The sequence below is a fragment of the Zootoca vivipara genome, chromosome 15 (assembly GCF_963506605.1).
Source record: "Zootoca vivipara chromosome 15, rZooViv1.1, whole genome shotgun sequence".
Lineage (NCBI taxonomy): Eukaryota > Metazoa > Chordata > Lepidosauria > Squamata > Lacertidae > Zootoca > Zootoca vivipara.
Genome location: NC_083290.1, coordinates 35,433,515 through 35,458,883, shown reverse-complemented (window position 1 = coordinate 35,458,883; position 25,369 = coordinate 35,433,515). Strand labels below are relative to the sequence as shown.

General features: G+C 44.7%; 1 protein-coding gene across 3 annotated transcripts; it reads left to right on the top strand.

The window, feature by feature from the left end:
* The first annotated feature begins 97 nt into the window (after window positions 1-97).
* On the top strand, window positions 98-25,369 carry GCK (glucokinase). 3 transcript variants are annotated; one of them, XM_035139075.2, is made up of 11 exons: window positions 98-491; window positions 1,198-1,249; window positions 5,201-5,363; window positions 9,857-10,011; window positions 11,315-11,434; window positions 12,203-12,298; window positions 13,871-13,970; window positions 17,073-17,256; window positions 18,136-18,291; window positions 19,703-19,936; window positions 25,115-25,369. In XM_035139075.2, the coding sequence occupies exons 3-11, from the start codon at window positions 5,255-5,257 to the stop codon at window positions 25,257-25,259; spliced, it is 1,299 nt and encodes a 432-aa protein (XP_034994966.1). In that variant the 5' UTR covers window positions 98-491; window positions 1,198-1,249; window positions 5,201-5,254; the 3' UTR covers window positions 25,260-25,369. The 3 variants fall into 3 exon arrangements, with proteins under 3 accessions (XP_034994966.1, XP_034994965.1, XP_034994967.1); XM_035139074.2 differs by lacking the exon at window positions 1,198-1,249; XM_035139076.2 differs by lacking the exons at window positions 98-491; window positions 1,198-1,249 and adding an exon at window positions 2,101-2,185.

Sequence of the window (25,369 nt, the reverse complement as noted above, 5' to 3'; positions counted from 1 at the left end):
TCTTGTGCTATTGCATGTCTCTGAGAACGCCCGCAGGTTACTAGCATGCCGTAGGGCCTGACGTGTATCCTTCTTGTGTCTTTTAGAAGACACAACTGAAGCCATCCAGAATTCCCGAGACGAATAAAGGCTGAGGCGCTTGGAAAGCCCTTCTACAGTTTGCATCATTTTTTCTAGTGTTGCTGATCACCGGCCTTCATTTTTCTCTGCCGGGCAGAGTTGCTGGACCTATTTCCTCCGCTGGTGAACCTTTAATCTTTTCGGATTGGAAACGTTGCCCTCAATATCAACAACGCTCAGCCTTGAGCTTAAGCAAACACACAACAAAAAAAGAGACAAGAGACTCGGGTCAGTCTTGTCCGCTTCAGACCAGGTGGCCGAGAGCAGACAGGCAGCAAACGGGTTTCCGCAGAGCAAGCCCGGAATCAATGGACAGTTTGGAGGGTTCGCGGTTGTCAATGATGAAGGAAGTGTTTGACAGCTTGCAACTGGTAAGAGCTGCGCAGAACTCTCTGCTTAGACCTCTTCTGCTCTGTTTTGAAAGTGATTGCTAGGTAGATTGCTGTGTGTGTGTTTTCAACTGCTTCTCTGAATCTTAAGATTTCTGGATTCTATATAAAACTCCAGTTTGTCTAGAGTATGGCCCTCTCTTCCTTGCAAAACGCAAACTTCTTGCCTCTCGTGTCTTGATTCGGCTGCTAATTCGTTGCATGTTTCTCTGTGGTTCATTGGCAAAAAGGGAGTTAATTTGGGGGTGGGTGGGTTTGGAATATCTGCTAAAACCAGAATAAATAACGGCAACACACAGGGTGTCTCTCTAAGGTGGTAGCTGAATTATTCAGGCACATCCCCAGGTTAGTGCCATAGGAACAATGCACAATACCCAGTCAGGCTGCACCACCAACACTATAGAAATAAATGAGATTGCAAGGCCAGTGAATGTGCTATCAGCACAGAGTCTTATGAGCCACCATTCAGATATTGCAAATGGGACATTTGCAAACTTATTGGATTCCCCTAAGAAAGACTAAATTCAGATTAAATGAGGTAAAATATGGACTAGTGTTTTGATGCCAGGGCTGCTGTGTGGATATTGTGAATATTTCGCATGCATGCAGAACATGCATCCCGTGATAAACACTTGTCTGGAAGCATCCATCGATTCTGTTTTTTAAAGTGGTTATTTGGTCCCTGTAGCAAGAAACGGGCAGAGTGGAAGCTTGCAACTGACCAGAAATGAAGTTTGAATGTGAGTATATTTCAGGCATGCCTTCCCTTCCCTGTTTCATGGCATTCTGAACTGATCTCCATCAGAGACAGGATGCGTGGCTGGGGGAAGTACTTCAGAGGTGGCACAGAAACCTCTTTTCCTTGACATTTTTAAAATGGGGAGCGGATTTTTACAGCTTAATTCAATGACGAATAAAAGCAGATGCATTGATTATTAATATTATTAAAATTGTTTATATACTGTCTTTCATTTCAAGAAGAAATACCATGGTGGTTCACTGTGGTCACTGTTGTGACTCTTAAGGTCAGAGTGAATAATAATAATAATAATAATAATAATAATAATAATAATAATAATAATAATTCATTATGGTTAGTGTGCATAACTCTTGAGAAAAGTACTGGGGAACCTCTAATCCTCCAGATGTTGTTGACTATGACCACCCCATGTATTTAAATCACTATGATTACCACTTTAAACAGGTATGGCTTCCCCCAAAGAATTCTGGGAGCTGTAGTTTCTTAATGGTGCTGAGAGTTCTTAGGAGACATCTATTCACCTCACAGAGTTTCTATTCTCAGAGTTGTCTGTGAAGAGGGATTGATTTCTAAACTACTCTGGAAAATGTAGCTCCATGAGGAGAATGGGAATCTCCTAAGAGAGATCAGATTTCTCAACAAACTATGGTTCCCATGATTCTTGGGGGGAATCCATGACCGTTTAAAATGGCACGATACTGTTTTAAATGTATAGTTCAGATGTGGCCCAGCTTTGGAAACATATGTGCCAATCTCGTTTCAATTTCAACTATCCAGTTTGGAACACAGAGGAAGATGGTGAGCTCTTAAGCAAAACTGAGGACCAAGCAGGGATTTCACATTGACATTGACACAGGATCTTAATACATCATTCAACATTTTTGTCTCAATCAACCCAGAGAAGAAGGCAAATAAGGTAGATAGGCAGACGGAAGGCATTCACAATTCTTAGCTGGTGTGTCCTGATTTTCATCAGGTGCATCAGTCTATGCAAACCCCGTTATGTGAATGCAATGGACTACACTGATGCAATGGACATGGGTGGCCTAGGGTGTACAGATCAGAAGGTTGGTGGTTCGAATCCCCGCAACGGGGTGAGCCCCCGTTGTTCGGTCCCTGCTCCTGCCAACCTAGCAGTTCGAAAGCACGTCAAAGTGCAAGTAGATAAATAGGTCATAGCTGCCAAGTTTTCCCTTTTCTCGCGAGGAAGCCTATTCAGCATAATGGAATTTCCCTTTAAAAAAGGGAGAACTTGGCAGCTATGAAATAGGTACCGCTCTGACAGGAAGGTAAACGGTGTTTCCATGCGCTGCTCTCGTTTACCAGCTTTGTCATACTGGCTACATGACCCAGAAGCTGTACACCGGCTCCCTCGGCCAGTAAAGTGAGAGGGGTCCCTTTACCTTTACCTTTTACACTGAGCTTTGGGCATACCAGCACAAGTCATACTAAACACACTTTGAGGGATAGGGCAAAAGCCAAATCTGGCAGGACTCAACCTGAAGGCATGCATGCATAGCATACAACACAGGTCAACAGGGCGGGAGGTTAGCAGTGCTCTGGTTGGCAACAGTGGCTTCCATGGATTGAGGTGAGTTTCTCGAGGATGGCTGGCTACTCACTGTTGGAAACTAACATTCTGTTTGTTGATGTAACATTCTAAGACGGACCTTTGGTCCAACCCAACAAAGTTCTTCTTATATTCTGCCTTGTCTCGGCTCTTTTGCGTCAGTGTACTCCTTCTGAAAGAAAGGCAGAATTCTCTCAGGGAAATGTATCATTCTGAATTAGAATATGCAGCAGCTGGCAAGTGTCACTAATATTAATGGAATTACGATGCCAAGGACTGGATGTGATTGTGAAAGCATTTCCCTTTACACAGCGTTTTGGATGGCCCCGTCACAGAGGTGATGAAAGGTTGCATGCTATGTTGCCCAATTGTAGTCTCAATCCCATCCCAGGCCACTTGGCTACAAAAAAAAATATACCAAAACTAATGTCAATATTTAGAGTTTGTACTATATTTAGTTCCAGTTGCACCAGTTTTTAGCAAGTGAGCCGATCAATTAAATTGCCCTTTTTAGACCTGGCATCTAACCAAAAGCTAAAAATAGAAAACCCAAGGTCCTTGGGCTGCTAATTTAGGCACTGATCTTCTGAGCATTCCATAGATATAGAACTCGGATTTAGACTGAAAAAATGTGGGGCAATGATTTAAAGCCACATTTTCAAGTAGTGGTTGTCGGAGTTGTGTGTGGAGAGTATGTGAGGTCAGCGTTTTCCTGGTGTTTCTTCCTCCCTCATTGATGAAGTGCTGACTTACTCTTTCTAAACTCTCCTGTTTGGCAGCAATTATACTTGTGCATAATGTAAGAGAGCATATGGAGGCAAGGAAGAGAGATTTTAAAAAACATGCTTGTACATTCTTAACTGTAGGTGAAGCACATTATCTTCAATAATGCATGTGTGTTGTCATTATTACCAGTCATTTCATTATTACAGTGATATCCCACTAAGAACATGTGAAACATCTTGCTCACTATGGTTTCCCAAAGTTTCAGGCAGGGTGTTTTCCCAGTGTGACCTGGAGATGCCAGGGATTTGGAGCCTTTTTTGTGCAAAGCAAGTGCTCTACAGCTGATGTTAAGAATATAAAAAGCCTTGCTAGATCAGGCCAGGTGCCCACCTAGTCTAGGCATCCTTCTCTCACTGTGGCCAACCAGATGTCTATGGGGAGCCCACAAGCAGAATTTAAGCACTTTCCCCTCCTGCTATTCCTAACAACTGTTATTCAGAGGCATTCATCTTCAGAGCAGGAGGTGGGTCTGAGTAATTCCTGGTAATTAACACACACATCACTCCAACCTAGAGCTGGTTGCATCAGGTCAGACATCGGATCCATCTAAGTTCAGGGACAGGCACTGAATAATTAAGCTGGAATGAAGTGATGCTGCTATGTTGCTAAACAAGAAGTAATACAATGGCGCAGAAGTTGCAAGGAGGAAGCTACTAACATACCCTCCAACATTTCTCCGATGAAAATAGGGACATCCTATTCCATAATAATAATAAAAATAATTTTATACCCTGTCCATCTGACTGGGTTGCCCCAGCCACTCTGGGCAGCTTTCAACATATATAAAAACATAACAAAACATTAAACATTCAAAAACTTCCCTATACAGGGCTGCCTTCCAATGTCTTCTAAAGGTTGTTACTTATCTCCTTGGCTCAGGGGTTGCATAACTCCATACTCTCCAACATTTCTCTGATGAAAATAGGGACGTCCTAAGGAAAAGCGGGACATTTCGGGATCAGTTCAGAAACTGAGACAGCTTCTGTAAATCCAGGACTGTCACTGGAAAATAGGGACACTTGGAGGGTCTGTATTAATTAAAGACACAATGGCCTTGAAAATCCTTGATGGAATTGTCAGCTATGCTACTCCACACTAGACATGTTGGTGTTGCAGTTCCTGTTTAGCATAGGGAAAAAATAACTACAAATCAGGTCTAAAAAAGTTGGGAGGATGACAGAGAAAGCACTGGAATGGAAAAGGCTAGCAATGCAGTTGACTGGGATTCCCAGCAAATGATAAAATGAGTGAACAAAACATGGAAGTTCAAGACCACAATCTCTTGGAGTATAGGAGTTGCTGCCCCTTGACTGTCCTGTGGACTATGCCTAGGGCAGATAAAAAGCTGTCTCGAGTCTGAGAAGTGGCACCCTTTTCAGATCAGAAATGCTGACCTACTGTTTTCTACGTAAATAGCAAATGAAGGAATTTAATATAGGACAAGAGTTGAAGGAATCGTTACAACATGAAGTGGTGGCAATGCAGACTCCACCTGCATCCTTTAAGTGACTCTGTTGACACATGCTATACTGTACCCATCTTCTTGGACATTTGCTTGTGTGTCTTCTCATGTAGGTGGAGCAGATCCTCTCAGAATTCCGGCTACAGGAACAGGATCTGAAGAAGGTGATGCATCGGATGCAGAAGGAGATGGACCGGGGCCTGAAGCTGGAGACACATGAGGAAGCCTCTGTGAAGATGCTGCCCACTTATGTACGCTCTACCCCTGAGGGATCAGGTAAGCAACAATGGTGGCCGTGTCATTTTTGGTGTAGCTCAGGAGGTCTGACCTACAACCAACCCACCTGCTGAAGTCGAGGATACTACCATGGGGTAGGTAACCTGTGGCCCTCTAGAAGTTGCTCAACTCAACTCTCATCATCCAGGCAATGGGAAACATGAGCAGTGGCCAGGGATAATGGGAGTTGTACTCCAACAGCATCTAAATGGCCAGATGTTCCCCACTACCATGCTTTTGTCCAGAAGCAGCTCACCAAACAGGGCTTCTTGGCAGGTGAGTCACTGTTGCTTACCAGGATGGAATGGGGGAGAGGAGAGGTGGCAAGGAGGTTGGCATGGTGCAAATGCATTGGCAGGGGCCCTGAATTGGCACTGTTGGTGCATTTCCGCTGCACTGACCTTACTGCTTCTTCATCCCTTCTCCTTCCAGGAAGCAACAGTGACCCACTTACTGGGAAGCTAGCGTTATGGCTCCACCCCATCCAGTGAACCACTTCTGCTAGTATGTCTTCTGAACTCTTATGCTCTGGCCCCTGACTCTGATCCAATGTTTACTATAATTGAGCTGTTCTAATTATAGGTTGCTGGCCCGTTTAATGAATGTCAGAGACTGCAGTAGATTAACAGTAACTCTTTTATGGTATAAAAGTGACTATACAGTAGGCCTAATAAACTCACTAATGCAGAACTTATTTGTGCTTTAGTCCTAATCTAGTTTCACTTCCCATGCCATAGCCTGCCCTTTCAAGATCCCATTTCACCACATTTACAAATAACTGAGTGAAACAACGAGCTGCATGAACAACCCTAAATAACTTTTGTACTCTGAGGTGATGAGTAGACTATCAATCAGCTCCAATAGCACCTGGGGATTATTCTGCTCTGTAATTGGTTGCTATTTCTCTCTAAAGAATGATTAGTCTCTGTATTGTGCATTTCCTGATCCGTCTGCCTCTGGAGGTCACTTTCCATGGATGGCATCTGCTGATGTTTCAGGATCTTGGCCTGTTGAAGCTTTGTTCTCCTGCTAGCTCTGTCCTTAAACTTGTTGACTGTATGGCTGGATATGATTCTGGCACAAGTTTCAAGTGTCTTCTGCTCCTTCTAAATGTGCCGCTGCTGGTCATTACAGCATCAGATTGTGGTGTCAAATAGTGCCCCTGCCCCTGGTTCTGACCATCACCTCTGATTGTCAAGTTTTATTCTCACCTGTGAACCAGGATGTAGTTTTAGTAATGCTTTGACCCCGTAGTGTTTATCAAACTGTAACTTATATAGGCCTTTCTGCCTTTTTATCTGCTACATGGACTTCCTTCAGATCAGACCACTGGGGATACAGGTCTGTTTCCAGGTTCAGAACTAGTTCTTTGTTGTTGACCCATTAACAACTATGCTGGGCTGTTGGTTGCATTAATTGCAGTTGTTCTATCACTCGCTTAAAATGGATCTTCTTTTTTCAGGCTCTGCTTTGTGGTTTGGATTGCTCTTTGTGCCTCCCCATTGGCTTGTAGGTAGTGTTGGCAATGTGGCTAAAATTATATTTCTTTGTGAACTGGGAAAACTCCTTCTCTGCAAGTTGTGGGGCATTATTTGTTACAAGTTCATCAAGATGCCCCTGTCTGACAAATACAGTCTTTAAACAACTGATGGTGGTAGAATTTGTAAGATCAATCATGTGTGCTATTTCTAGATACAGTACTTAGAAAAATAACTTTCTTGCAGTTGTGGTTCCATACATAAATTTCTATACTGTTTTGGTAGTTCTGATCCCATAATTCCCAAAAGAAAAGCTGCTGGGTTTTTCTACAAATGTTATCTTAAACGTCTTTTTCAATTCGTTATACAGTATGACATTTCCCAGTAAGCTTTACCCTTATTCTATGTTATGATCAATATTTATTGCCCATTGTAACACTGAAGATTTCACTTGTTTGTTCTTTGTCTCCTATTCCAATAACATCTTATGCATCTTAGATATCACTTTAACATTACAGTTTAACAGATCTCTCTCTAGTTGTGATAGTTGTTCCCCAAACTCCTGCTTCATATCCTTTTTAAATACTTCATTCAAATGATGATATTGTAACCATGTTGTTAACATCCCTGATAAATCCTTAAACTCTTTTAATTTTAATTCTCCACCCTCCTCTCTTAGCAAATTTCTATAAATTCCCCAACTTTCCATCATATTTTTCTTTTTCACAACTATGGTTTCCAAAGGTGAAAGCCAAAGTAGTGTTTTAGTATCCAATAAATGTTATATTTATCCCATATTCTATACAATTTTTTCCCTTATTATATGGTTGGTGAAACCTTTATGTACTTTCATCTTTTCACACCACAAATAAGCATGCCAAAATATTATCATGACCTTCCAAATCTAAAATATGTGATTCTTCAATAACAACCATTCCTTCAACCAGCACAGAAAAGATGCTTCATAATATAATCTCATATCCGGCAGGGAGAAACCTCTCTCTTTTGCATCTATCAGTATTTTATATTTTATTCTTAGTTTTTTCCCTTGCCAGATATATTTAGAAATATCTTTTTGCCATTTGTTGAAACAATCGGTCTTGCCAATCACCAGTATTGATTGAAACAAAAATAACATTCTTGGTAATACATTCATGTTTATGGTTTACACTTTACCCAACAATGAAAGTTTCATTCTACCCCATATTTGCAAATTTCTTTTAATATCCTCTCAAGTTTTCAAATAGTTATAATTATACAAATTTATATTCTTTGCTGTTAACCATACACCTAAATATTTAGCCTTCTTTTCAGTTTTTAGCTCTGATATATTTTGTAGTTTATTTTTACTCTCATCATTCATATTTTTAACCAGGAGCTTATTTATCTTTATTAATTTTAAGACCTGCTATTTCTCAATTTTTTAATCTCTTCTAGTGCTTTCAGAATTGACTCTATTGGTTCTTCTCCAGATATCACCACATTGTCTGCAAATGCTTTTAATTTATATGGTCTCTGTCCCACCCTTATTCCTTTAATTTCTTGATTACATCTTATTACATCAAAACTTCTTAAACTAATATAAACAATAAAGGTGACAGCGGGCAGCCTTGTCTAGTTCCTTTAGTTATTTTACAGTTGTCAGTCAATACATTATTTACTATCAATTTTGCTGATTGTTCTGTATATATTGCCTTCACTCTTTTCTACTACTCATGTATTCCAAAACTTTTCTACAACTCTTTTCTACAACTCATGTATTCCAAAACTTTAAACATAAAGTCCCAGGAGACATTATCAAATGCTTTCTCTGTCTCAAAACATTAAGGTTGCTTGTTTTTCATTTCTCCCTTTTAAAAATTCTGTTACATCAATTATTTTTCTAATATTATCTTTCGTTTGTCTTCCTGGCAAAAATCTGTCCTGATCTTGATGGATTTCCTCTTTTGATACAGCTTTCAATCTATTAACTAATATATCTGCAAAAAGTTTATAATAGTTATTCAACAAAGATATAGGTTGATAGTTCTTAACCAGCTCTTAGGAATCAAGGTTATATAGGCACTCTTCCTGAGTGCTGTGTACACACTCCCATTTACTATTCACCCATTGTACTTCCATTGTTGGTTTGTGAAGCTGTGTACACATAATGTTAACCGCAATCCATATCTATCCCATAGTTTCTTGAGAATCGCTGTGGTTTGCTGCATTTCTCACCAAACTAGCTACAATCTGATTTGATTCCATAAGCACATCCACACACACCCTTCTGCCCACTGATGTGGACAGACAGCGGGTGACTGATGTGTACAAATCATACTGATGTGTACAATGATTTATGAATATGGTTTGAAATACAGCAGAAAAACATTTAAGCTGACAATGTGTAGACAGTCATAGTCTTGCACTCTCTCTCTCTATTTGATGGTGTCCTGGTACCCTTCACAGAGTTTTACTTGGACATCTTGTCTCATCTCAGCAGGAATGACAGTTCAGTTTCCACAAAGGACTAAGCCCTTTGAGTGGGAGTCTTTCTCATTCCACAAAAAGGGGTTTGAGCTTGGCTGGTATGCTCCTCTATTCATTTAAGCAGGGTAGTATGTTTGCCAGTTTTGGTAGAAATCTGCCTCAACACTGTACCATGCCCAATAAGCTTTTCAACTCGACAATGGATTCTGATGGGCTAATTCCTGAAATAGCTTCCACCTTCTTAGGATCAAAGCTCACACCATATTCATCTATGCAACGGCCCAGGTGCCCATTCTGTCCTACCAATTCCAATGGTCCCCAGCCGTCCACCACTGGTCATATGTGGCGATTCCCTCAGCTTTTTATTACACACTTGCCTTTAGGAAATAGAAGTCAGGCAAGCACCCTATCACCATAGGTGTTGACATGAATCACCCTACCTCTTAATTACAATCCTGCAGTTGAGCTGGGTTCTTCTAGGACCTGTGTAAAAGGCAACCTGGTTCACCAAAGACTAAACTGACATGTCACACTCTGGGATTGCAGAGGTGGGAGATTTTCTGTCTTTGGATCTCGGGGGCACCAATTTCCGAGTCATGCTGGTGAAAGTGGGTGAAGGTGAAGAAAAACAATGGAATGTGAAGACGAAGCACCAGATGTATTCCATACCGGAGGATGCCATGACAGGAACAGCTGAAATGGTGAGTCAGATGAGCAGGTGAAATCAACCAGGTTACGTATTGCATCATGACTTGCAGGTGTTCAGGAATGGGAGGAGGCTTGCCCTTGGGAAGGAGGGAGGCTACATCATCAGACCATAGCTGCCAAGTTATCCCTTTTTTAAAGGGAATTTCCCTTATGCTGAATAGGCTTCCTCGCGAGAAAAGGGAAAACTTGGCAGCTATGCATCAGACTCAGAGGCAATGTAGTCCACAGGGCAAAATGTTGGACCTGGCCTGGACCTGAGTTCAAATCCTTTCAAATAATGGCTCTCACTCTCAATTCATAACCTTCCACAGAAGTCTCCAATTGTCCAGGACAATTGACATACTCTTTGTCTAAACCCAAACTGAGATCTTGCATTGCAAGACAATCTCAGTTGACTCCATTTGCATCTGATGAAGTGGGCTCTAGTCCATGAATGCTTATGCCACGAGAAAAATGGTTAGACATAAAATGTTGGAGTCAATGTAGCGCTGAGCAGGTCATTCCACTGGAACAAGGATTTCTCCTTGTGCAACACAATTATCACCCTCTCTCCTCCCTCTGCGTGCCCTCTAAATCTGTCCCTCCAGAGGAGATTTGGGGATGATACAAGGCACACACAGGTGGAAGAGAGGCATAGCTTCCAAGTCTCCCGCTGAAAAATGCGGGATCAGCAGCAGTGCGGCACCAGAAGTCGCTTCTACGCGACTTCCAGTGCCGTGCTACCCATGTCTGGGCACCGGAAATCGGGCAGCGCCAGGACCCAAAATGGAGCCTCCCTGGCAGGTAGGAAATCCGGGGGATTTGCGGGATTTTTTCCAATCCGGGCTGCCAGCGGGAAACGGTTTAAAATACGGGGGTTTCCCGTGAAAAACGGGAGACTTGGCAGCTATGAAGAGAGGGGGCAGACATATTGCTTCGCTTCCAATCAATGCATGCCTCATATTTTCCCGGTGAAATCATGTTACTTTTTATACCACAAACGTTCCAGGTTCTGTGCTTTCCCATTTTTGTTGCACTATAACACAAGAGTGCCCCTCCAGGGGACAGCTGTGCAATGACATTGGGGAAGCCTCACAGAACAGCTAATAAAGCAGTATTATGTGTGAACAGTATAAACCCAGCACTTACACACTGTTATTGCATCAAAGACATGTTGCAGAGTGAGCAAAATTGACAGATTCATCCATCCCTCCACGTTCCTCCAGAAATGCTTGTGGAAAGTTGCTGAACGTTTTCCCTTCCTTTCCCCCCAAACAGCAATGGACTTTTTTGTGTGTTTGTGTCTTTCTTCCCCAGCTCTTTGATTACATCTCAGAATGCATCTCCGACTTCCTAGACAAACATCAGATGAAACACAAAAAACTACCTCTGGGCTTCACGTTTTCCTTCCCTGTTCGACACGAAGACCTCGACAAGGTGGGAATAATAATAATAATAATAATAATAATAATAATAATAATAATAATTTATTTATACCCCGCCCATCTGGCTGGGTTTCCCCAGCCACTCTGGGCGACTTCCAACCGAATATTAAAACAGTACAGCATTAAACATTAAAAACTTCCCTAAACAGGGCCGCCTTCAGTTGTCTTCTAAAAGTAAACTAATTACTTATTGCCTTGACATCTGCTGAGAGGGCGTTCCACAGGACGGGTGCCACTACCGAGAAGGCCCTCTGTTTGGTTCCCTGTAACCTCACTTCTCGCAATGAGGGAAGGGGGCTCGCTTCTCAATGCTCTCTCTTTCTGCATGAGTTGTTCATTTGAGCCACTGAACCATGTATAAATGGCCTGATGAATGTAAGTAATATAACAATATAGCACCTCCAGGAAGGGGGAATACTACAACTCCCATCAGGCCCAGGCAGCACTTTCCAAATGCACAGCAAACCAACAACTTTCCAGAATTTATAGCAGAAACATCATGCAGAAAGATGTCACACGTGACACTGATAGTCATGTACAATCATTCCAGATTCTGGAAGGGTGCTTTTCCATACCTGTCCATTGCTCCAGTTGTTATTCTGTTGCTCCCTTGCTTTCCACACATCAGTTAATGATGATAATGATGATGATGATGATGATGATTACATCACATTGACCCAATGCAGGGATAGTTTTAGCCAAAGAGATTTTGCTTATTTCAGGATGTTTCTTCTGATCCTTTAAACCTCTCGGTCTGCAGGGGATCTTATTGAACTGGACTAAAGGCTTCAAAGCGTCAGGAGCTGAAGGGAACAACGTAGTTGGGCTTCTGAGAGATGCTATCAAACGGCGAGGGGTGAGATGAAAACTGTGTTTTGCTGTTCAGTTCATTAATTCTCCTCAGTTGCTTCGTAAGACTGTAATAATCTCCCTTATACCAGGTCAGTCTGTCTGTCCATCCATCTTCTAGCTCAGTATTTCACGCAGTGACTGGCAGTATTTCAATAGAGTCTCTGGCACAGGGTCTTTCCCATCACATCTTATCTGCTTCTTTTAACTTTGGGCTTATTCCAGACTTACATTTCCTCCATACTTTCTCAGCACGATCCATGCTTTAAAGTTCTGTGTCCGAAAACTCATTCTTTTTTGCTCCGGAGCCTGCTCTGCAAAAACCCGCTCTTTACAGCTGAATCAGAGCTGATGGCAATCTGCCGAAAACCTGAATTGCTGTTTGTTGTAGAGAGTAGGTTTTTGCAGGGAAAGCTCTGGGGCAAAAAGAAGAGCACTCAGACATGGACTGGCAAAGCGCAGGCCTGTACGTGGAATGAGCAGGGCAAAAGTTAAGTGTGGAGAAGCCCCTAGCCAAAGTTGTTGTCAGGTACAGGTGGCAACCATTTTGCGCAGGGTTTCCATTCCTGGCCCCTGGGTGTGTCAGTAGAGTCTGCAAAAGCCTACCCTACCCTGTTCTGCCCCGTTCTGCCCCTGTTTTGCCCTGCCCCTGTTCTAACCTCTTCTGGGTACAAAAGATCCTGTGCATTGGCAGTCATGCATCATTTGGATGTGTGCAAAACGGTCACCACTTGTCCTTAAAGGATTCACAGATTTGGGGAAGGGCCATGGCTCAGTGGTAGAACATCAGGTTCAATATCTGACATCTCCAAGTAAGACTGAGAGAGAAAGTCCCCCCTCCCCCTGGCTTGAAATCCTGGAGAGCTGCTGTCTGTCAGTGTTGACAATATTGAGCTTGATGGACCCCAAAAGCAGCTTCCTATGTTCCTATACAAATTTGCATGTATCAATACTTCTGGGCAAGATGCAATGGCAAGTGCCTGGAGTCTCAGCCGCATCATGTGCTGCAGTGTGCACAGCCACCCTTCCTTCCTTTCATGTGTTTAATCCACACACCTTACTTCCAGTTTCACAAGAGTATTATGGCACTATAGTATTCCATGGTGGAGGGTTGTTGCATCTGTTGGGGACGCGAGTGGTGCTGTGGTCTAAACCACTGAGCTTCTTGGGCTTGCCGATTGAAAGGTCGGCAGTTCAAATCCCCATGACGGGGTGAGCTCCTGTTGCTCTGTCCCAGCTCCTGCCAAGCTAGCAGTTCGAAAGCACACCAGTGCAAGTAGATAGTTACCGCTGTGGCAGAAAGGTAAACAGCATTTCCATGCGCTCTGGTGTTCTGTTGTGCCAGACAGAAGCAGTTTAGTCCTGCTGGCCACATGACCTGGAAAGCTGTTTGTGGACCAATGCCAGCTCCCTCGGCCAGAAAAGTGAGATGAGCACTGCAACCCCATAGTCACCTTTGACTGGACTTAACCGTCCAGGGGTCCTTTACCTTTTTACCTGTGCCATCTGTGCTTCTCTTAGTTGGGTTTCTTCTCCAGAACAGCCTTTGATTGTGGTGCTTCTTTCCACCCCTTTGTAGGACTTTGAGATGGACGTAGTCGCAATGGTCAATGACACAGTGGCAACGATGATATCCTGCTACTATGAGGATCACCAGTGTGAAGTTGGCATGATAGTGGGTAGGTCACCTCTCCTTCTTAATATGCACCTGGGCACAATCAACTTCAAACTGAAGCTTTAATCCTTATTTCTATTTATTGGATACTAGTGTCATTCAGCCCGTTTAATAAATGGGCGCTAGAACATTCAGCCTTTTTTGGCGGCGCGGGCGGTTGGGGGGGGCGGCTGGCCCCTCCCACGGCCGCTGCTTCGTCGGGGCGCTCTGCTGAGCCCAGCTGGCCAGCGGGCGCCCAGGAGAAGGCTGTGATTCTTCTGAGGACTGCAAGGGAAACGGTAGGCAGAGGGGTGGGGGGGTGGGGAGAGTGTGCGTGTGTGCGTCAACTCTCTGCGTCCAATCCCTGTGTCGGTGGGGCACATGCGCAGTAGCGCAAACCCAGGGACACAGGGAATACTGGACGCAGAGACACTTGCATTTTATTATATAGGATAGCTTTCTGTGGGACGCAGGAAGCTGCCTTATACAGGTCAGCCAATTTGCACAATGTAGCCCAGTATTGTGTACTATTACTGGTAGCTGCTCACCAAGGTCTTAAGCAGAGGGTCTTCCTCATCACTTGCTACCTGATCCTTTCAACTGAAGATGCTGGGGTTTAACCTGGGACCATCTGTATGCAAAGCATCTGCTGTGTCTCTTGTGAAAGCCATTGTTTCTAACACTGGTGGGGGACATGTCATGCTCCTTCTGGGGTACTTCATCCACCTTTGGTCCCCACCCTGCACTCAGCTCTCACCTGTGGCTCCTAGAAGCTGTCAGAATGCGACAGGGACCACACCCCGAGAAACAGATTTGACTTGCCAGCTAAGCCAGGTGAGGGTAGCCAATGTGTCTCGATGAGTTAGGGACTTGCCCTGCATGTGAAAACAGGCTCCGGCAGATTGAGTGGACAAGATCAATAGTTGGCCCAATGGTCAAGAAGGCGGTTGCTGTACATGCTGTAGAGGAAAGTGAGGGGCAGGTGGGACTCAGTCAACCTGGTAAGGCAGCCCATCTAGGAGAATGAAAACTCTGATCCTAAACCTCCGCTGTCTTGTGGGAATATCTTCAGGAGAAGAAAAGGCAAAGGTGTAAGCCCTTCACAAATCCAGAGTGGAGTCCCTAAGATGGTTGGATGGCAAATGCCTCCTTCTGGCAGCTCCTGCAGCCAAACTGGTATCAAATAGATTGCTCTGCTTTCCTTTGGACTACATCAGCAAGGCCGGGGGGGGGGGGTGACTTGTCATCTGGCCAGCCCAGGACCTCCATGCACACTGCTAACGCAGCAGTTTGGCAGACAGATGCCAGCAACAAAGCTGATAATGGCCTTAGATATCAGCAGACAGGCTAAAGCTGAAACAATGCATTCATACCTGCCAAGTCCGGGTCGTAAATATCCGGGATCGGCAGCGCGCGCATGACCGGAAGTTGCGTGACGCGACTTCCGGTGGCGCTTCGCCCTTCTATGGGCACCAGAAAATGGCGGCGCCAGTGCCGGAAGTCGCTTCCGCGCATGACCGAAAACACGTAAAAGCGACTTCCGGCGCCGGCGCCGCCATTTTCTGATGCCCATAGAAGGGCAAAGCGCCACCGGAAGTCGCGTCATGCAACTTCCGGCCATGCGTGGAAGCGACTTCCGGCGCCGGCGCCGCCATTTTCTGGTGCCCATAGAAGGGCAAGCGGCACCAGAAAAATGGCCGGGTAATTAGGGTTGCTAACAATTGCATTCGCCTCCACTCATAGCTGCCAAGTATCCCGATTTAAGGGACAATACCGGGATTTTTCGCTAAACGGGAGACCGCCGGGAAACGCTAAGAAAAAAGGGGTTTTCCCGGCGGATACGGGATACTTGGCAGCTATGAATGCATTGGCTGTTACCATTCTCAGCAGTCTTCACACCAGAGACAGATGTACTATAAAACTAATGAAGCTTAAGCTTCAAGGGCCCTAATTCCTGAGGGGGCCCAGAAGCAACTTTGGTCCACATTGCCTAAAGAATTCTGGGCCTACCTAGTTGACCCAATCTGAGTGGCACGACTCTAATTTTTTGTTATACATATACATACACACACACACACACACACACACACAACCCCGAAGTTTGACAGATGTTGTAAAGGTGCAGTGATCTGCCATGGAACAACCCCACTGAAGAGGATAACAGTGGTTACCCAGATCTCATTGTTGGTTGCGAAGGGGGGCTCATGACAGTTCAAGCTTCGGGCCCCCCAGAATGTAGGTCTGCCACTGCTTCCCACTGGTGCATTATTGGTGATCATTAGATATATGGTTATTGTCTGTTTAAATTCAAAGGAACTCTATCTTTTGATCAATCAATCAATCAATCAATCACCTATCTATCTGCCTGTCTGTCTAACTATCACATAAAGAAAAGCAGGTGGGTCACAGCCAGACAACTAAAAACACTAATACTGGCATCAGATTCCACTAAAAGCCTGGCCAAAGAACCAGGAATTCAGCAGGCATCTAAAGCTTAGAAGAGTAGATGCCAGCCATATCACAGGGGGGAGTTCGAAAACCAGGGTGGCACCATTAAGAAGGCTACCCACTGTGTTGCCATATTGTAGAGATCAGTTAAGGATGGCACAGCCAAGGAAGTCTCCTTGGTGGATCTTAACAAATGGACAAGGCATTGTCTCAGGTATCCCAACCTCAGGTAGTATAAGGCTTTGTAAGTCTCTGTACCTTGAAGCAGGTTCACTAGCATATAGTCAGCCAATGCAGTTCTTTCAGAATCGGTGATATATGTTTGAAGTAGGCCACCCCATAGAGAAGCCTAAGCTTTCCAGCAAACTCCACTTGCTAGCCAGTCACGTGAACTCATCTGATGTCACCTGTCAGTCATTATGTGTGTTTGGGCCCCAAGTCTTTCCTGCTGGAAAACCCTCCATGAACAACAAGAAAGATTGTTGTTGTTGTTGTTGTTGTTGTGTTATTTATGACTTGCTTCCCATTAAGAATTTTGAAGTGATTTCACAGTGTTTCCCCAGCCACTCTGTAAGAACCGTTAGAACAATTGCATATGAAGGTTGTGCCAGAGTTTCCTATATGACTCTCATGCATTGTCTGAACGTGGTGAATTCTCCCTTCATTTCCATTCTATCAGGCACAGGTTGCAACGCTTGCTACATGGAAGAGATGCAAAATGTAGAGCTTGTGGAAGGGGATGTAGGTCGGATGTGTGTAAATACCGAATGGGGAGCCTTTGGAGCATCAGGGGAGCTGGACGAGTTCCTCTTGGAGTATGATCGTGTGGTGGATGAGACCTCACTTAACCCCGGTCAGCAGCTGTAAGGAATATGACTGATAAAATTAATGTTTATTGCTTTCTTGAGTTTCACACTTCTCATTGTGGATGAGACAGAGAGGATGCCTTTGAGCGGTCATTAATGCTGAGGCACCCCCAACCTAGTACTCTCCAGATGTTGTCAGACTCCATCTCTCATCGCTTTCTCACAGCCCATGGTCAGAGAGGATGGGGGTTGGAATCCAAAACATCTGGAAGGCACCAGCAGGTTGGGGAAGCCTGGCCTAGCCCTATCAGCCAAGCGCAGCTCATGGATGGTTTGAAATCAGGGGGAATATTCCCTATGGTGAACCTGATCTCTGTTCATACTAATTTTAAAAGCAGATGTGGGAATCGGTTGGTGTGCGTGGAGAAACTCTAGCAGTGGGAATATGATCTGAATCTAGGCATAGTGACTGCATTTCATCCATGGAGTTTCTTTCTGGTCTCTGTAGCGTCCCAAAAGACCTGAGTAAGGCATGTGTCACAGATGTGGGATCCTCTGAGATGCAGCTGACTCATATTCTCCTGCACATATTTGCTGGCGAGAAAAATGTGCAGAGTCCAGCAAAGAGGGAGAGGTAGTTGTTTTTCCTGCAGCTCAGAGAAAATAGCCTCTATTGCTCAACAATCAATCTTGATATCTGAGAGGGTTTTGCTAAAACAAGCTGCAATTATGTCATCTAACAAGTCCTGCCCCCAAACGACATGTACCAGTGATTTAATATTCCTCCCCCCCCCCTCTCTCTCTCTCTCTCTCCTTCTCTCTCTCTCTCTCTCTCTCTCTCACACACACACACACCCCACACACAACCCACATATATAACATATATATCTATAGCTCTCCATATATTACTATACTGATTAAACTCCCTTTCCCCAGGTATGAGAAGATCATAGGAGGAAAGTATATGGGAGAGATCGTACGGCTAGTGCTGCTAAAACTTGTCAATGAAAACTTGCTCTTCAATGGAGAAGCAACAGAGAAGCTAAAAACCAGAGGATCTTTTGAAACTCGCTTTATCTCACAAATTGAAAGGTAGTATGTTTCTCTAAGGTATTTCTTTTCTTTCTCTCTCTTTACCTGCCCAGGGTTGGTGTCAGGGTTAGGCATTGTAGGGCATTTCCAAAGCCCACACCCCCAGAGAGGGACCCACTTCTGCACTCTGGAGCCTCCTGGCCTTCTGCTTCTCTTTCTCGCTGCCTAATGGCCTAATTCAGTATCAGGCAGCTTCCTATATTCCTAAATATAGAATCAGAGTATTGTAGAGTTGGAAGGGACCCTGAGGGTCATCTAATCTGACCCCCTGCAATGCAAGAATCTCAACACGCAGTCCCTAATCCAATTTGAAACTATACCATGATACCCCTCCCCCACCTCAGACTTTTGTCAAGTGATGAAGAATTGCTAACAGAGCTCTCTTGGTGCTGTGGTCTAAACCTCTGAGCCTCTTGAGCTTGCCGATCAGAAGGTCGGCGGTTTGAATCCACGTGACAGTGTGAGCTCCCATTGCTCTGTCCCAGCTCCTGCCAGCGTAGCAGTTCAAAAGCATGCCAGTGCAAGTAGAGAAATAGGTACTGCTGCGGTGGGAAGGTAAACGCCGTTTCTGTGCACTCTTGTTTCCGTCACGGTGTTCCGTCATGCCAGAAGCAGTTTAGTCATGCTGGCTACATGACCCGGAAATCTGTCTGTGGACAAACACCAGCTCCCTCGGCCTGAAAGAAAGATGAACGTCGCAACCCCATAGTCGCCTTTGACTGGACTTAACCGTCCAGGGGTCCATTACCTTTACCTTTTACCTTGAAAGGGGCATTGTTCATGGCCGAGCATCTGCTTTGCATGCAGAATGTTCCAGGTTTAATCCCTGGCATCTTCAGGTACAACTGCTTGAAAACCTAGAGAGCAATACAAAGCAACAAGGACCCATAGCCTGACTCAATGTAAGGCAGCTTCCTATGTAAACTTCCTTTGAGGAATTCCACTACAATCTGGCGCAAATAGTTCAGCTCTTTGGTCTGAACTATTCTAGCATCCTGTTTTCACAGTGGCCAACCAGATGCCTACAGGAAGCCTGGAAGCACAACAGCGCTCTTCTCACCTTGGATTCCCAGCCACTGGCATTCAGAGGCATACCACATCCAAGTGGCTCACGGCATGGTCAAACACATCCCATGGAGTAATATTCAAAACAACCTCCACTACGGTGGCTGTAACTTGTGCCCCACAAGCCCTTGCTCTTCTCCTGCTAGGAGGCAAACAAATTGCATTAGCACCTGGTCCACAGCCACCACATCCCCCCCTCCCCTGTCTTATGAAGCGCAAATCAGTTATATGAGATGAAGCACACAGGTTGGTTGCTTCCGATTTTCCATTGAGACCCGGGGCAATGAAACACACCAGCCCCTTCCACGATGACAGTAGTGAGAGCCCTTGTACTTGTCTTTCCCAGTGATCCCGGTGACCGCAAGCAGATTTACAACATCTTGACATCCTTTGGGCTGTTGCCCTCTGTAACAGACTGTGACATTGTCCGTATGGCGTGCGAGAGCGTCTCTACGAGGGCTGCACAGATGTGCTCAGCCGGGCTGGCTGGTGTCATTAATCGCATGAGAGACAGCAGGTGCGAGGACACGTTGAAGATCACAGTGGGCGTCGATGGCTCTGTCTACAAGCTCCACCCCAGGTGAGACCTACATACACAGTTTTGGTATATCATGAGGCTTTAACTATCCACATGCTTCTCGATGCTGGTGATTTAGCAGCGTACAGCCACTGCTGTTCTGCTTGAAGGTGGAAATGGAATAGCAGCTCTGGGGACATCCACAATGTACATTTAATACACATTCCACCCCTACCCCACCCCAAAGGACCCTGGGAGCTGCAGTTTGTTAAGAGTGCTGGGAATTGCATCTTTTTATAATTGTTATTAATTGGACTATATAGAAATTGGGATAACCCTTCAACATCTGCAACAATACAGAGGCCCTCGAGAATGGTGGCGTTGGTTTTGTTTGTGGGTGTATTCTGCTGCATGATGTTGGTGCAATAAAGTTGTGAATTAATAGTGAATTTATACCAGACCATCCAATCATCATTCCACTTTGTTAGTGGTTCTGTGATGCACCCCTAGTTGCCATCTGGAGGAGCTCTCTCTAGCACAACAAAAGCAGGACAACACACACATTGCCCGTTGTATGAAAGTTCCAGGATTTCAGCTGGAAGCTACAAGACATGCACCGAATGGAAAACAAAGCAGTATGTTTGTCTAGAAAAGTTTGCAGGTGCAAACAATTTTGAAAACTAGATTGGCGTGTAACAAGGGGTTTTTCCCCAGCCTGAACTCACCAGAACTCAGTAACAATGATAATGATAATAATGATGATAATAATAATATATTATTTATACCCCGCCCATCTGGCTGGGTTTCCCCAGCCACTCTGGGTGGCTCCCAACAGAATATTATTAATAATAACGAAAAAGTGATAAAACATCAAACATTAAAAGCTTCCCTAAACAGGGCTGTCTTCGGCTGTCTTCTAAAAGTCAGATAGTTGTTTATTTCCTTAACATCTGATGGGAGGGTGTTCCACAGGGCGGGTGCCACTACCTAGAAGGCCCTCTGCCTGGTTCCGGCACCTCTCAGATGTGTGCCATTGCCATTATAAGAGAATAAGGGAGGCATTCCAGCAACTCTTTTTCTAGAAAAATAGCAATGCGTTTAACTGCCCCGGCACCATCATAAGCAAAAAGCATGATTAATGCTCAATTTAAGAAAATTCTGGAAGGGCCCCAAGGTATAGGTATAGAATATTACATCTAAATGTGTCACTTAGACTCCAGTTGTTGCTTTTTCTAAGGAAAAGCAGTTTCAGTAGAGAATCCTGCCTGGGGAGCAGGTGAGGAAGGAAAAGAGCGCTTAACTCTTCCCCCGCCTACTGTTTTTATGCTGCAACTCCCCTCGGCTGCTTCCCCTTTCATGGGGTTCCAGATGTATGTTTACCTTTGCAAATTAATGCCTGACGCTGGACCTCTTGGCGGCAAAGATGGATTGGGGAAGAGGGGAGACCCAGGAGAAAAGTGGAAGGCAGAGAAAAGGTACACCTGTATATAACATTTAGTTTGGCTTTTGTTCAGTCGGTTTGAAGGGGGTCACCATAGACGTCAGACAATGGCACCTCTGGCAGTGGGGTGGTAGAGCCATTTGCCCATGTTTTTATTATTTGGCCTCATAAAATAGTATCGCTGTTCATTAAGCAGCACCGTGCTGTGCCGGTAGCAAGCTTCACGCTGCTAGGCAGGAGATAAGAGACAATAGCTGGAAGAGGAAACTCCCTGAGTCTGTGTTCAGAGTCCAGGCCGAAGCTTAAGTCTATGAACTGGGGTCTTGGACACACCATGAAGGGCACGTCCGCAAGCTGAGGCGGCTTTTGGCACTGTTCATTGAATGCTGAATTTAGCTAAACTGGAAACCTGGAAATAATCCCTGTTGGAGAAGGGGCACAGCCCCTCACCAGATATCAGCATTGTTGAAACAGTCTGCATAACGAGTACTTTAGTCAACTGACCGGTTGGATTAATAGAATATACATCTCTATCTTGTGATTTGTTGGGGGCATGGGAAACAGAACATAGCATCTGATTTGCATGTAGAAGACCCCATGTTGCCATCCCTCACATCTCTAGGTAGGGCTTCTAGATGACATCTGATGGGAGGGCATTCCGCAGGGTGGGTGCCACTACCAAGAAGGCCCTCTGCCTGTTTCCCTGTCAATTCGCTTCTTGCAGCGAGGGAACCACCAGAAGGCCCTTGGCGCTGGACCTCAGTGTCCGGGCAGAACGATGGGGTGGAGACGCTCCTTCAGGTATACTGGGCCGAGGCTATTTAGGTCTTTAAAAGTCAGCACCAACACTTTGAATTGTGCCCGGAAACGTACTGGGAGCCAATGTAGGTCTTTCAGGAGCGGTGTTATGAGGTCTCGGTGGCCACTCCCAGTCACCAATCTAGCTGCCACATTCTGGATTAGTTGTAGTTTCCGGGTCACCTTCAAAGGTAGCCCCACGTAGAGCGCATTGCAGCAGTCCAAGTGGGAGATGTTGATGTCCCTAGCGCGAAAAGTCCAACCTTTAGGGAAGAGGATTTGTTGTGTAAGTCTGTAAGTCAACCCTGATTGTGCAACCTGAATTTGCTGGTGTGTGGTTGGATCCCGCTTGAAAACTGCAACAGTCTGGAAGCATCCTGGAGAACTGCTGTTAGTTAGCATATAGACAATTCTGGCCAAGATAGACCAATGGTGTGACTCAGTTTAGGCAGTTCCCTGTGTCAGCCTTTTTCAAGTTGGGTCCCCAGATGTTGTTAGACTACTGTTCCCATCAGCCTCAGCCAGCTTACCCTGTTTCTCATATTTTAAGACATACCCATAAAATAAGCCATAGCAGGATTTTTAAGCATTCAAGGAATATAAGCCATACCCCGAAAATAAGACATAGTGATAGGCGCAGCAGCAATGCCGGCCGCGGCAGGAGGAGGAGGAAAAAAATAAGACATCCCTTGAAAATAAGCCACAGTGTGTTTTTTTGAGGAAAAAATAAATATAAGACATGTCTTATAATATGAGAAACACGGTATATATAAAATCCCGTTGCTTGGTCCCAGCTCCTGCCAACCTAGCAGTTCGAAAGCACGTCAAAATGCAAGTAGATAAATAGGAACCGCTACAGCGGGAAGGTAAACAGTGTTTCCATGTGCTGCTCTGATTTGCCAGAAGCGGCTTTGTCATGCTGGCCACAAGACCTGGAAGCTATACGCCGGCTCCCTCGGCCAATAATGCGAGATGAGCGCGCAACCCCAGAGTCGGTCACGACTGGACCTAATGGTCAGGGGTCCCTTTACCTTTACCTTTATATATATATAACCACACACACATATATAATAATTTTTATTAATTTTACAATAAAAAACAAGACATACATATCATATTCAACCACCCTCTTCCACCCCCCCCACGAGCCCCCTCCTGCCACGAGAGAGTCCCATGCAGGGCGAATAGTCGAAGGTGTTCAATTTTATAGCTGCCTTTATCCCCTCCCCCTTCCTCCCCCCCAGAGCCCACTTCTGCCACCAGTAGGCCCCCGGATATGAGGGAAGACAGAGAAGGGTGTCCAGACAACTATCTTTCCTTACAAAAGAGTACCCCCCCCACAAAAAGAAAAAAGGGAAAAACCCACATCCCCCCACAAAAAATAAAAATAAAAACGCCAAACATACATATCATATTCAACCACCCTCTTCCACCACCCCCTCACGAGCCCCCTCCGGATGATGGGAATTATAGTCCAATGACATGTAAGGACCCAAGGTTGAAGAACTCTGCCGTATGTTATCGCCTATACAGTGCTATATGCTATTTGCAAAGGGAAAAAGCAAAACTTAATTCCATGCAGGCTCCCCATCCCCAATGAGCTATGCAAAATTGCTGATTTATTATTCTGTTTTGTTTATTTAGCAACATTCTGTTTGTTTATTTAGCCCACAGGTGGCGCTGTGGGTTAAACCACTGAGCCTAGGGCTTGCTGATCAGACGGTCAGCGGTTTGAATCCCTGTGACGGGGTGAGCTCCCGTTGCTTGGTCCCAGCTCCTGCCAACCTAGCAGTTCGAAAGCACGTCAAAATACAAGTAGATAAATAGGAACCGCTACAGCGGGAAGGTAAACGGCGTTTCCATGTGCTGCTCTGGTTTGCCAGAAGCGGCTTTGTCATGCTGGCCACATGACCTGGAAGCTATATGCCGGCTCCCTCGGCCAATAATGTGAGATGAGCGCGCAACCCCAGAGTCGGTCACGACTGGACCTAATGGTCAGGGGTCCCTTTACATTTACATTTACATACCACTGGGTCCAGTTTCAGTGGGTTCTGCTGAAGTACCAAGGCCTTTGTATCTGGCCTAGTATGTCAGGTGCTGATATCAGGCCTGCTTGGCAGAGGACATTTAGAGACGGGTCTCTGGAGAAGGTCTCAATGTTCATTAGAGTTGGGAGGGGATTTGATACATTTCGTATTTTAAGGTGAATTTACCAAATTTGCCCTTTCCAAAACATGATGTGAAGTGAAACCTAGCCATCCTTGGAAATGTTCTCTTGTCCGAAATTTGCAGTGCCGTTCTCCAACCAAGTAATGTGTACAATAGAGCAGATAAAAGCGGGTGTATGAATGCATTAGTGAAAAATACATACAAAATGCATCATATTAGATTACAGTGCTTTGCCAAAATGTGTATATTTGGCAAAATTGCATATACAGGTGAAACTCAGAAAATTAGAATATCGTTGAAAAGTTCATTTATTTCAGTACAGTAATGCAACTTAAAAGGTGAAACCAATATATGAGATAGATGCATGACACATGCAAAGCAAGATATGTCAAGCCTTTATTTATTGTAATTGTAATTATTTGTCGTTGGGCGGGTCAATTATAAATGGAATGTAATTAATGAAATGTAATAGTGATGTTTATTTTTCTATTATTGTAACTATTTGTTTTATTACTGTGGAATTTCCAAAAGAAAGCATTTGTAAAAATTAAAATTAAAATTTAAAAAAAATATAAGTTACATTACTGAAATAAATGCAGTTTTTGACGATATTCTAATTTCTTAAGTTTCATCAGTATATAAGCGCACTAAAATGCTGGTGAATTTTCATGAGGATTTAAAAAAACAATGATAAATCTGCAACCTGCTGTGGAGAAAAACGAGAATTGGAAGTCAGTGCATGTCCATTGCTAAAACCCAGACAGATTTATGTAGAGAGGTGGATTTCCCTTCTCAATTTCTCCCCTTGTCTTTGTCTCTCTCTTTTTACCCAGCTTCAAAGATCGGTTCCACGCGGCAGTCAGGCAACTTACACCGGACTGCGACATCACCTTCCTGCAGTCGGAGGAAGGCAGTGGCAGGGGAGCGGCTCTCATCTCGGCAGTCGCGTGCAAGATGGCGTGCATGATTGGCCAATGAAATGCCACTGCGAAAGGACCGTGAAAGGGATGCCACCGGCCTGGGAAGTGCCCCCTCTACCCACTGCCAGGCTGAGGTGTTTCAGGGTAGGCCAAGGAAGCAGAACCAGA